Source organism: Biomphalaria glabrata, chromosome 4 (assembly GCF_947242115.1).
Source record: "Biomphalaria glabrata chromosome 4, xgBioGlab47.1, whole genome shotgun sequence".
Taxonomy (NCBI): domain Eukaryota; kingdom Metazoa; phylum Mollusca; class Gastropoda; family Planorbidae; genus Biomphalaria; species Biomphalaria glabrata.
The window spans coordinates 40568279-40581561 of record NC_074714.1 but is presented as its reverse complement, the minus strand read 5'-3'; the positions used below and the strand labels follow the sequence as shown (position 1 = coordinate 40581561).

General features: G+C 37.7%; 1 protein-coding gene across 1 annotated transcript; it reads left to right on the top strand.

Moving 5' to 3' along the window:
* Positions 1-3509: 3509 nt before the first annotated feature.
* LOC106052571 (serine/threonine-protein kinase pim-1-like) lies at positions 3510-12860 on the top strand. Its single transcript, XM_013207991.2, has 6 exons — positions 3510-4084; positions 4739-4848; positions 5014-5064; positions 6915-7278; positions 9139-9315; positions 9458-12860. The coding sequence occupies exons 1-6, from the start codon at positions 3871-3873 to the stop codon at positions 9646-9648; spliced, it is 1107 nt and encodes a 368-aa protein (XP_013063445.1). The 5' UTR covers positions 3510-3870; the 3' UTR covers positions 9649-12860.
* Positions 12861-13283: the final 423 nt, after the last annotated feature.

The following is a 13283-nucleotide window of genomic DNA, read 5'->3' as shown; positions in this document are numbered from 1 at the left end:
TCCTTCCTAGTCCAATCCTCCCGTAGGACGACGGGAGCGGGCAGGGATTGAACCCGGGACCATCAATAAGTCCGAACGACAGCTCAGCCCGTAAACCGCACGACCAGGCAGCCATCCTAGTTTCTGTCCAATACATTGAGTATACAGTATATCATCGTTTAGATTCTAGATTATTGTTTTTGGTAAATTAGAACTACTAACAACGTACCGTTTTACTAACCATAACAAGACTGCAACAAAAAAAGACAACAAAACAAGGAATAGGATTTCACTTGCAGTGAAGCAACTCTATAATAAACTCGAGTAATAAGATTTACAATCACTTTAAGAGTCATAAAAATGGTGTCATAAGCAGGCAAAGTTCACAAGGCATTCTTAGTTGGTGATTGCTCGGATATCACTAAATTGAAATATAAAAACCCATCCAATGTTGTTTGTTCTTTTATTATAAATTCGAAACTCTATGATGTCCGTACGTTTAGATAGTCTAATTATTCCTGTTTATAAAATACCATTCTTTTTTTTATAACGTCTTTTTATATTTTCAATATTTTTTCAAACTTTCATTTGATCTAGAACAATATGGTATTTTTTAAATATTTATTTTTCATATATTTCATTATTTTTGGTTCTGAATTTTGAATTTTTACCTTCTCACAAGCAACAAATGCAACTCCTCAGAAAATTTTAGACTTGCTATTCAGTCGAATTTATTGGGTTGTTTCCCTTAGCTCGAGTCGCGTTGTGCACGCCTTCTCGATCTTTTTCGTTTGTTGGTTGCTGTCTTGCGCATGCAGCTGTTGCAAGCGTAGGTCGAGCTAGATCTATATTTAGACGTCAGTCAATTACTTAAAGAACAAGTAAAAGGAGAGAGAGAAAGAGAGAGAGAGAGACAGTAAGGGAAAAAAACACTCTGAAATCCTAGGTCGTTCGTTGACCTCATTAGAGTAGGCCTATATTAGACACACATCGAATCGACACCATCTGTTGTTTCGTTAGACTCAGCTCTTTCTGTTCTGCCAGCGTTGTTTGTATTGTTGTTTATTTAACTCATTGTATACAGCAACTAACACTCCACGATATCGTGTTTCTCCCAAGTATTTCACCATTGAACCCACTGGGGAATTTAACAACCCAAAATACTCACTACAGTAACTACAAAAGGTTATACTCTGGGTCGTGGCTGTTGTTATACAAGTAATAATAATAATAATAATAATAATAATAATGTTTCGTCATGAAAATGAAACTGCAAGCTAGAAGTGTACTAGATTCTGGACTGTATGTTTACAGGGGGGGGGGGCAGCTGTGACAGGCGTAGCCAGGGCGTCACATACTGGGAAGGGAGGTTTGGCCAAAATGAAATACTCTTCAGCTATGCGCGAGTGGGGGCGTTCACTTTCTACGTGTGTTTTTGTTTACGTGAGATGATTAAATTCCGCCATTTCGCAAGGACGTGTTTCTCTATCGCCCGCAAATGGCCTACGCAGCGATAAGTTGTCAAGTCGAAAAAAAACAAAATGGAAATTGAGCGCAATTAGCAATTATCTGCGTGGCGTTTCCACGTCTGCTGTTGTAACCACACTTAGTTTAAAACATTCTAAACTTTCTCACTGCGTACAGGGCGACAGTCCGCCCCACCCCCTTTTTTTTAATCGTCACATCCGTGCTCATAGATCTAATTATAATTGTAAAGTTCCTTGAAGACGCAGCGATGTGATTTGTTAATATTCCACCCGGATTAAAGTCGTCAACCCCCACTCCCCCTTTTTCACCAACACCTGTTTTTATTTTACCTACGTGTTTGGTAGTAATATGTTCAATATTTGTGTACACACATAGAACTAGAACAATTTATATATAGTCTATCACTAGGCTGTAAGGCTCAACAAATAAACTCCCCAAATCGTATCTCTTAAAAGTGTGAGAACCATTGCATTCTATGCGCTCTAGCTTCAACATCTACCATTTACCTTACAACTATTACCGTGATGACACCCGCATCATCACATGCACACACACACACACATGCACACACACACATAGGAATTGACATACACACATACACTAACAAGAGGACGCCCGCGCAAAAATCAATAAAATGTGTGTGTTTTTTTTTTAAATAATCAATTAGCTAAGTTTGTGTTTTCAAATAAATGTAAAATGAAATGAGTTCGCTTCAAATCTCTATTTTTAAATGACCAATCGTACCCAAGGTTCTACTGTGAGATGCCGAAGCAGTAGGATTTTATGAATGGGGCGCATATTCTAGGATACCTTGACTTTAATTAACCAATCAATGATTTTAGTTTCGTGACATGAATGGAATCTGTAATGAAAAGGTTTTACTCTTTAAAAATTTTATATGTCGAGAAACATTACGCAAGACATAAAAACATAGTGGAATGGATGCCAGACTAGAGAGAGAGAGAGAGAGAGAGAGAGAGGGGGGGGGAGAGCCGTAAGGGACTATACTTTACAAGCCACTTGTACTCTATATCGGTATCACCAAAGAAGAGTGCACAATTCAGAATCATGCGGTAGCGGCAGACAGAGCAGAGCTTTGAATCTATTTTGTATAACTGTATATCTACATGTCTTTCCACGCGCCTTTTAAGTACCCTACATCTACACCACGCATCTTTAATAAAAGGTTTATATCTTTCACATATTGACTATTTATATTTATTATCAAAATATATAATCAGTAGTAGGCCTATATATCTGCTGTATGTTACTATCTTAGAATTATCTTGGGTAGTTTCGGTAGTTCAATGTCGACAAATAGTACAACTTACAATTGTCAGTCATTTTATATTTTATAAAAAAATGTTTTCTAAAACTTTAACTAAAAATATAATTTTAAATCGTTATTTATTGGTAGACTTACACTAACAAGAAGATCTAGCTCAACAACTATAAAAAAAAAAAATTCTCCAAATTTACGCTGGTAACGCTAGTATAAAACTCCCGCCATTTTACCAAGAGCAGTCGTCTGCCTCGTGTTCAATTCATTCAGCTTAGGCAAAATGTTCACGAAGGGGAGAGGGGGGGGGGGGGTTGGGGACGAGGCGAGGTATAGATTGAAGGGAGTGAAAGACTCTCTCTCTGTACAACACACACACATTTCAAACTGTCGGGTTACCACCACCCGCATTTCTACCAACCCGCCCTCGTCCCGCCCACAGTTTGTCTGGTCTGGTTTTGTACCCAGTGCCCGCAAACTGAGAACAAACTTCTTGCGCTAGGAAAAAATATAGTTTCCACATGTTTTCAAATTTCCTTGATTTTTAATCGAACGAATGATAAAATTTAACGCAGAAACATTCATTATAGCCTTATTTCACTTTGATTATCGGTAAGAGAATTCATTTACATGCAGAAATAAGCGAAAATGCGTATTTTTTCAAAACATTAGCGTGAAGACACTGGCTGACTACCAAAAAGGGCAGGACTAAGCGGATGAATATCTCGCCGCGACTCCACAACACGATCGCTCTGCGCGACTTTAGGATTCACAGTCTGACGGGTCGAATACAAAAAGTTACGTTGCCGTCTGCAACCTTAGTTTAGCTTGTGAGCGTTGTCCAAATTTAAGTGCCTGTAAGGATATAGATCTATATATATATATATTGTTGTTTTTTTTCCATGTTGGAACTGTGAACATTGTTCAGAGACTATAATAATAACTTGACTGATTGTGGATACTGACTTATAACCCACTGTGCTGTTGTTATTGTACTGAGTTCTTTCTCTGGATATAACTTAGCGTGTTTCACAGCCTTTCCCGCGATTGTTATCATTTTGAAAACGGAATATATTGAGGAGTATAAACGTTCGCTTCTGAAGTGGATTACAGAAATTGTGAAAATGTTTGCCAGAAAGCCATGCACCTCTGTCACAAATATGCTGACCTCCTGCGCCAACAGCATGTCAGAGCAACACGAACCTCAGCATCACAGCTGTCACCAACAGCTCCTACAACAGCAGCTGCTACAGCAACAGCAGCAGAACTTTGTGAATAACAACGTGAATTTGAACCAGGCCCACCAGCCATACAACACGCTTATACCACGGGTCAAAAGTAAGGATTATTCTAAGTTCTGTTCTTACATTGGATAAAACGTATAGGATTCTAGATAGAGGCTAGACACCAGATCTTGATTGAGATCAAGTTTAGTTTCCTTGTTTAGAATACCAAGGAGACGGCAAATCCTAAGTCTAAATCTTATTCTATAGTAGTAGATGTATAGTGTTCCACTTTGAATTTAAAACGATTTCAATAAAATGTAAAGAGCTTTAGATATGGACCTGGTTTAACTGCTTTGACTTCCCTTCGGTTAAATAGATAAATAGATCTATATGTTTAGATGTACTCGACAATAGTATAGGCTATAGAAATCTAGTATAGTAAAAAAAAATAAATTTAGAACCTAGATTCTAGATCTATACCTAAATCAAGCGAATGAAAGGTCTAAAAAGAATCCTAAAAACTTTAAAAGGTTAAACTTGATAAAAGGTACTAAATAAATGTCATAATTATAAGAAACGTAATTAGTGCGCTAAACGAATAGAAGTCTTATAAGTCTATTAATAAATATCTAGATCTAGATATAAAACTATAGTGTTTTCAAATATTTTTTAATGCGACGCTTTAATAAAATTTTCTTGATATGCTTTTAAGAACCGTTTTTTGTCCAGATGTTAAGTTTTTTTTTAATATTTTTATCATTTATAGGTTTTAGAGACAAAGAGTCCATAGATAGTTACTATAAAGTACTTGAACATTTAGGAGCCGGAGGCTTTGGGACAGTTTACTCCGGCATTAGAAAAAGAGACAGTTTACAGGTAAATGTTTGATACATACATTGTCATTTAACATTTCTACACTTTGTTTTAAATGAAAGCATTTAGAGATTAGAGATGTTTGTGTGCTATATAAATTCTATTTAGATCTAGATCTATATCTTTGTATTGTGAGCAATATTCTAATATAAACTTATCTCTGAACAGGTTGCTATTAAAGTTATAGCTAAAAAGAAGGTATCTTCCTGGACTAAATTGGTAAGTTTATAATCTTAAAACTAAAAAAAAAAAATTTTTTATTAATTTCGATAATTTACATTAAATACGCTTGAGATAATCCGATCATAATTTAATGATTTGTTTTGTTTGATAAATTATATTTGGAAAAAGATCGCGCATTAAGTCAATGCTTTTGTTTGTATTGGCGCCTTAAAACTGAGCCAGGCCTGGAAAGGTGAAAAGGAGAGAACAAAGTGGGGAGTAGGCGGTTGCCTTGCAGTGTTTTGACTGTTTGGGTTTGTTGAGGCTGGAGGTATCGATCCTACTCAAGCACTGGGTCTTGGACGCTACCAGCTGCGTCATTCTTGCCACCATAACAAACGGCGTGGAGGTCGAAATCTAAAAATAGACATTTCATCTCTTTCGATTTCGATCCTACGTTCCTAGTCAGGAATAATTTATTCCTTGACTCAACTCTTACGGAAATTACACAAGGAATAATTTATAAACTTACGATTTTAAACGTCAAAAAAAATATAATTTGACTAATTCTTTCTCACATGATTCCCTCTCCTAAATGTATACGAATCTTAAAAAAAAAAATAATTTAATCCTTAGCCATATAAAATATTTACATTTCCAAGTTTCTACGCGGAAGTTAAGAGTTAAATCTAAAGTGTCCACGTTTCAGTAAGCTAACATAGAAATAGAAGAGTTAAATATCCTAGACGTGTTAAATAGCCTCCATCTCTCTTGTTCGAAACATACTTTTTTTTTTTTACTGTGAGATATTCGTGACCCAGGAGCACATAGCGAGGGTAGGGAAGGGAGGGGAAACATTTTTTCGTCTGTTCGGAATGTGGAACAGACGGGGGTCAGGTCATAGCGCGGGCTTGCCGGGCTGTAGTTTTTCCGTGGCCTAGGGGTGAAAGAGGACTATGCCAAGAAAGAAGAGGGGAGAGCGGGCGCAAAGAAGAACGTGTGTGGATCTTAGGACTACGTTGAAAGGGGGAGCGTTTATTAGAACATTAGGTCTAGATTAAAAGGGGAGCGTTTATTACAATTTTAGGACTAGATTAAAGGGGAGCGTTTATTAGAACGTTGTTGGTATGTTGTCCTTTATATGTGGGTTACGCTAAAATTGTCAAGTCGTGACAGATTGACTTGTTTCCCCTAATTTTTTTATTCACATCTGCCCGCGAACGAACGTTAAAGAATGAAGTGGCTTTTCAAGGAGGCAAGGGGAGGGATTTTCGCGCGCCTATCTCCAGTCTGCATACCAGCGCTTGTGAATAGTGTCCTAGTTTTTGTGTTGTTTCTGCGTTTAGGGTCACTTCTGTGTCAGTCACCGTGCCACACCGTCGAGAGGTCACCGACGTATGCCACTTCTCTCTCCCCCTTTTTTGCTCCTTCCCGTGTCCACTCCTGCTGCTCCACCCAACTCCCTCCCCTTAGCGCTTAATTTGTCTCAGGATTGTGTGTGTGTGTGTGCGCGGATTTTTAAATCCGGGCTTTGGCTGTCCAGACTGGGTCCAACTTATAAGATGTCCAGAAGACTTCACCGTACGCGCTATGCTATTCATAAAATATAGATTTATCTGTGCAGTATTTTATCGTTTCACATTGTGTGAAGTTCAAGATAGTGACACCTTTGTGTAAGCCAAATAGGTCACTACTCTCAGCTCGTGATTGTGAGATAAATGACAAGCGATGGGTGTACTATCACCTGGTGGCGTCATTTGACCTTGCTTCGCTGTTATATCACGAATGTGCTAAGTGATACTCTAATAATAACTTCTAGTATATAATGAAAAGTCCACATATTTATAACTAGAATTAGTTTCGTGTGTGACGATCTGGTAATTTTTTATTTTTCACTTCGCCAACAGCCCAGTGGCTCTCAGGTTCCACTAGAGCTCCACCTCTTGCACCGCGTCCAGCATGTGACTGGGGTCATCAAGCTCCTGGACACATTCGAGACTCCGCAAGAGTTTATCATCGTGATGGAGCGCCCTGACAACGTGCAGGACCTCTTCGACTACATCACAGAGCGTGGCCCCTTGAGCGAGCCCGAGGCCCGAGTGTTCTTCCTGCAGATCGTGCAGATGGTCCAGAGCATTGAGAAGTGCGGAGTCCTCCACAGAGACATCAAGGATGAGAACATCCTGGTAGACCTCAAGACCAACCAACTCAAACTCATCGACTTTGGCTCCGGGACCATCCTGAGAGAAACGGATTATGACGACTTTGATGGTGAGTACTCAATGGTGTCTGTTTTTTCTGAAATTTATGTAGCTTAACTTATTCAATATTTAATGTTTTAAACCACTAAAACCAATTATTACATCTTTTAGATAATTATGGCTTAAAAGTAGATTTATCTTAGTACCAAAAAAAAAAAAACCAGTTCGTTTAGCTATTTTTTTAAAAGAATGTGCTGAAAATAGCTCGTGCATAGATGTAAAGTCACTATACCAGGAGTGATAATAAGTGTTGTAGAAGTTAAATTGTCCCGTAATTCCTTTATAATTACCCGTCCTTGAACGAGTTGGGTCAGACTGCTACGTGGAGTTGGGTGATGGTAGAGTTGATTTGCAGACGTCACTACCCATCACATAATTGTGACAATGTCCACAGAAAACGCGCCACGAACGCTATATATGGTTTGTAGGACAAGGAGAAAGTGTATCTTGAGCATCAGAGCACCTTGACATAAACGAAAATATCGTTAGACCTGAAGTATTTATCTGAAAAGTGGCACCGTAACAGTTTCAATGGGTTACAACTCGATAACAGGTTACCGTGCGCCCTGAGTTTGATTGCCTGACATTTCGTGGCGTATTTATAATGCATTTGTGAATCTAGGCCAGAAAATCTATTTAGCAGTCTTTAAATGGTTAACATTTGGTATTTCGCTAACAGAATTACAGAAAATTGTATTTACCTTGTGAAATTCAAAATTCCATTAAAATGTTTTTTTTACGCACGTCATTTTTTAAACGTGATAATTTGTTGTTACTATTGATTGGTACGATGTGAAAAAAAGTTGAGAACCGATTGGTGTATACATACAAACACGAAAGTGGTATGGAGGGGGGTAAGTGAGACCGGGTGAGCGGTTACCTGTGCTCAGTGACGTAAATTCCTTTGGTGTGAGCTATGACTCATGCCCGGAGTCTGGAAAAACCGGCTTGGTGGAACGGAATTGCGAACGAAATGTTTGGGAGAGGAGCTGAGGAGGCGATGCTGCGACGCGGAGGAGAATGTGTACGACTCGTACCATCTACCTGGACATGTGAGGTACACGTTACATAGAGGGAGGTGCTGTCTTTTGCGTTTGGGATTGTTGAAAAAAAGGATTGGGATCAGAAAACTGACCGCTATGGATAGGCTCTAATGTTGTGTACAGTATAAGCCACACACACACATAGTATAAAATTATGGTCTTGTATAGTAGTAGCGTTGCCCGAAATTTATTTTTTTTTTGGGGGTGGGGGGGGGGGGGGTAATGGTATTGTTTGACTTGTGCTCGTCGACCGAGGAGGTCTTGAATGGGTCATTAACCGCTTGGCAAGCGAGAGGGCACGGGAACGCGGCGTGGGTGTGGGAAGAGATACTTTTGCCCGTAGTTTCGTTAGTGACCAGTTGGAATGGTTTAAAGCTACGGACTTCAACCGAGTTACTTCATTTTTTTTTCTTCAACTCCCTTGATAAGTTAACTCCACTATACACCCTCAACCCTTCTACCGTATGTCACGTATTAGTTGATGTACAGTCAAAGTGTTCCTTATAACGTTGGCGGAACCATGAGAATTTTTTTTTTTTAGTAATTGGGAAGGGGACGCTATCTAGGTCACCAGGTCAACGCTCTCGGTGCGAAAAGCTAAACTGTCTGGTCCAATTTTTTTTTTTACCTCGCGCGCTTTTTAAGCGGGAACGGTTCTTTCCCCTTTCTGCTTCCTGGCGTGGAGTACTTAACAGAAAAAAAAACCTTGGAAGAAACAACTCTGTAGTGGGGCGGTAAAGAACTGTTTAGGTGGAATACCCATGTTTCAACTCCAATGTGTTTGACCACATTTTTTTTCAACCATTTTTTTTTGTTCTATTCCACAGGCACAAGAGTTTACAGCCCACCAGAGTGGATCTCAAACCGCCTCTACAACGGTCGTCATGCCACAGTTTGGTCTCTTGGCATTTTGCTGTTTGACCTGGTCAATGGGGATATCCCCTTTGAACAGGATGAGCAAATCAAGGCAGCGCAGCTTCATTACAAGGCTGCTCTAACACCAGGTAAGCATCAGTCTGTTGCTCCTTACACATTAGGAAGTTTATTATAGATACTTCGGTATGAGACGTTACTACTACTACTACTGAGACATTAATGAAATACATTTTATTGCATTTCAATAAGGTTTTGTTGTTTCCTTTTCAGCATGTAAGGATCTCATTCGCAAGTGCCTTTCCATAGACCCTCATCAGCGGCCAACACTAGACCAGATTTTGTCTCATCCATGGATGGCCAAGGTGCCAGCAGCCATTCCCATCCCTGAGAATCGTAAAAGGACAACAGCCTCTGGCAAGGTTGTGGATGTGGCATTGCTCAGTAGCAACGAGTCTTTGTGAAGGCAAAGGTGTGACTCTGTAGCCAAGGTTTTTATTTCTGGATGCTTTTTTGTGAAACTCCTGGAATCCTGCAAAGAATGAGTTTCACGAATAAGTGGACTGTCCCAAGACTCTCCGGAGTCAATTCCGAAAGTGGACACTTAACTCCGAATGGGACTAACCCAGGTGGACACAGCCTCAGAAAATGTCCATGGTTGGAGAGTTCTGGTCAGCTCCGGCTACAGCGTGCCCTAGTTTATGAGCTCCATGAGCTTGAACTGGCAGGGAAGCCCACCTCGTAATACAAAGTCCAGCGCCGTGAAGTAGTGAACAGACACTGTTTTGGATTTATGTGCGACATTTAAAAGTTGTCTCCCTACATTCTATAAATAACTCTACACACACATAGACTTCTGAGAAGGTTGCTGGGAAACCAGCTTCTACAACAGTGCAATTATGACATCCAACCCATTGTGACTCCCTATTCGTATTACTTGCATGCCCAGAGACATAGGATTGATAGTATTTTTTTTTTTTATCTTGGGTTTTATAAAAGAGCTAGTGAAGGCAACTTAGCAAAAGAAATTTCCTTAAGCATAATGGATGCAATGGCCTTCCACAATGTGTTATGGTCAGCAGAATAGAATATTTGAGAGCCTGTGGGGTGGGGAAAAAAGATTGTAACGAAAATGTCAGGAAAATGTTCAGTATTAAGAATACAAGTTTAAGTCATTATTTATAAAGTCCTGGTGAACTAATGTTAATTCTGTACAGTTCAATTGTCATTGTGTATATTCATTATGCCACTGGGATTTATAGGCTTAAATTTTTTTTTTTTTGGGTTGGGGAAGTATTAAAAAAGATTTTAGCTTTTTTTTTTTTTTTTTTTCTTTTTCAAATTTTATTTCTTTTTTTTTTTTTTTTTTTTTTCCACTTTTTTTTTTTTTTAGTAAAAGTGTAGATTCTGGATGTGTATATCTAGTCATGTGTTAAGAATTCATGGGATCAGAACAATTAAAAGTTCAGGTCTAATTTTTTTTTGGTCAGTTCCTATTATTCATCCCCAAATAACAAAAGATCTCATTAATCTATGCCAATTGTTTTCATTTCATTTGTTTATTTCAAATATCAGAGCTCTATATTTTTAATTACAAAGTGAATCCATATAAATCACATCTTCCTTGTAAACAAAATTAAATCCTCATTATTTCCTTGACTTTTTTTTTTTTGCGTGCATCAACTGAATGCCATTCTTCATGTTCGTTGCAAAGTTCTGAGCATTTAGTTTATCTTCCAAACTATTTCAAAGTCTTTATGCATTCCAGACTGTCTAGACATTGGGCTGCCTTTTTGTATTTTCTATTTATTATTCCTGCAATGTCAAAGTTATGACTTTTTTTTTCTTTTTAATATTCCTATTTGTTTAAGAGAACTTTTTGAGGAATGAGAAACTTGATTTATGATTTGTAGTCTATTTAATATATACAGAATGTCTTGTTGTGTGATAACTTCATGTAGGGAAATATCCTTTTCATTGCAAATATTAAAACAAAAAAAATTCGAGATTTATTTTTATAAACAGCAGTAGTACTATTAGAAGCATTTAAAGAAATAAAAATTAATGCTGTATAGCCCTCCTGTTTTAATTTGTAAGTATGTAGATATGTAAATTTGATTTTTTTTTTTTTCAAACTATCTCATTTTATTTATTCTGCATTGTATTCTATGTTCCAAGAGAAGACAACCCTGAAATATTCGACTAATTTTATTTTGGTTCTGTGAGTGAGAAGTGTGTCTCCAATGCCAGTGTGATTGTATTTATTTCGGTACAAATGACTGTGTGTACTCGAGATAATTGTACATAATAGTAAACAGGTACACACTGTACAACTGCCTAGTGAATGGTGAGGAGTATTTAAAAACTTTTATGGGATATGATGAGCACTTTACATTTATGATTGACTATTAGTTTTAAAGCTGAAAGTTTTTATGGATACGATTTGAGAGAGTACTGGGAATAGAAGAAATTGTTACATATTTATATATTTAATATCTTGCTAATTTTTTGGTGTTATTGCTTTTGATTTTTTTTTTTTTTTTTTTTGAGTGTGAATTCCCCAATCCCCACATTTCCCAATCCCCACATTTCCCAATCCCCACATTTCCCAAGACAGGTGCTATATTTCACTCATTGTTGCCCCGTGCTGGTCAATAAAACATCTTAAGTTGATTTCATTCCTGATATTGTACATTGATTGATCATTTATGAATGTATTTTTTTTTTGTTTGAGACACATTCAATCTTTGTCTCTAGTGTTATACCAATAATAGGACTAGTCTGTAAATGGAAGCTCTGGAATCTTATATTATTATTATTTGCTTATTGACCCCTCCCCAAGCCCCATCTTTCCAAGGCAGCAGGCCCGTCATGTGGCCTCGAAGCAAGCACATTAACAATGCAAAATTGTACATGTCTTTTATTTTTATCTGTTCTTCTCTAAAAAAAATTTTGAGTATTTCTGACAGTGTTTTGAGTTACTTATATCCCTGTGACCACCTTGTATGTACTAGACCAGTGGTTATTTGCCAATCCAACTGTTCTTTTGTTGACAAAAAATTGTAAATAAAAAAAAAATGTTTCACATTATATTTTTTTAATTGCATAAGAAAAACAAAAATTCAGCATTTCCTTTTCCCCATACTGAAAATCAGATCGATCCTAAACATGTGCATATTTTGTTTGGAGATTAAACTGAGGCCTAGTTTTTGTTTCTTTATGTAGCCAAGTCCTAATAGGTGCTGACGTTGTTTTTTTTTAGTGCTAGGAAGTATTGTCTGAAAGCTGTTGGTTGTCTGTTATCATCAACTCAATTTCTTCCCTGTCATTATTGTACAAACCCGACACTTAATTTATTGTACATGTTTGCAAGGTGTGAAGTCCCCTCCAAAGGTTCTGTATGGAGGGGGGGGGGGTAATGAGAGAGTGCGTTTATTTATTACTTGTTGGGGAAAAACTGAATCGCGCGCGCTGACATGTTAATTGTTTACATCATTTCCGAGTGTATTTATAGAGAGAAAAATGTGAGTGATCGCTAAGTGTTATTTATTGTGTACATGTGACTGACTGACTGACTGACCTATGAAGTGCTCAACATGAATGTATGACTTATTTTGTACATAAAGTTTTTCTGATGAACTATTGACAATAATGAATAAAATATATTTCAAAAATTCATGCGCTATTCTGTTGGTGCTATTGTATTGATTGTTGTCCTGGTATAGGGTTATTATTTTCAATTTCACGTCATTAAACATACAGAAATGGACCTCCCCCCCCCCCCCCCACCTAGGATTGAAATAAATGGAACAATGCACAATTTTTAGGTCCAGTTTTAATGAAAGTCATTGATTACGAGCAATGCTTGCTGACACATTTACAACAGGAAACTGAAATATCCGTGGTCACTAATTTACTTTTAGTACAATCATCTGTTTAATATGCATATGTGAATGAGAAAAGCATCATCGCTATGAGATTGTCAGCAGAAGTCCTGACTTGAAGAGGATCATCCATTCAGTAAATACATGAAAACAATAGAACCAGTTATTTGTTATTATCATAGAACCTACATCAAGCAAAACCTAAGTTGAATAAC

Bases quoted from the DNA above. Each gene is read 5' to 3' on its own strand.
- LOC106052571 (XM_013207991.2), top strand. From the start codon at position 3,871: ATGTTTGCCAGAAAGCCATGCACCTCTGTCACAAATATGCTGACCTCC. The intron at 5,065-6,914 runs GTAAGTTTATAA...CTTCGCCAACAG, and splicing joins TATCTTCCTGGACTAAATTG to CCCAGTGGCTCTCAGGTTCC. The intron at 7,279-9,138 runs GTGAGTACTCAA...TCTATTCCACAG, and splicing joins GGATTATGACGACTTTGATG to GCACAAGAGTTTACAGCCCA.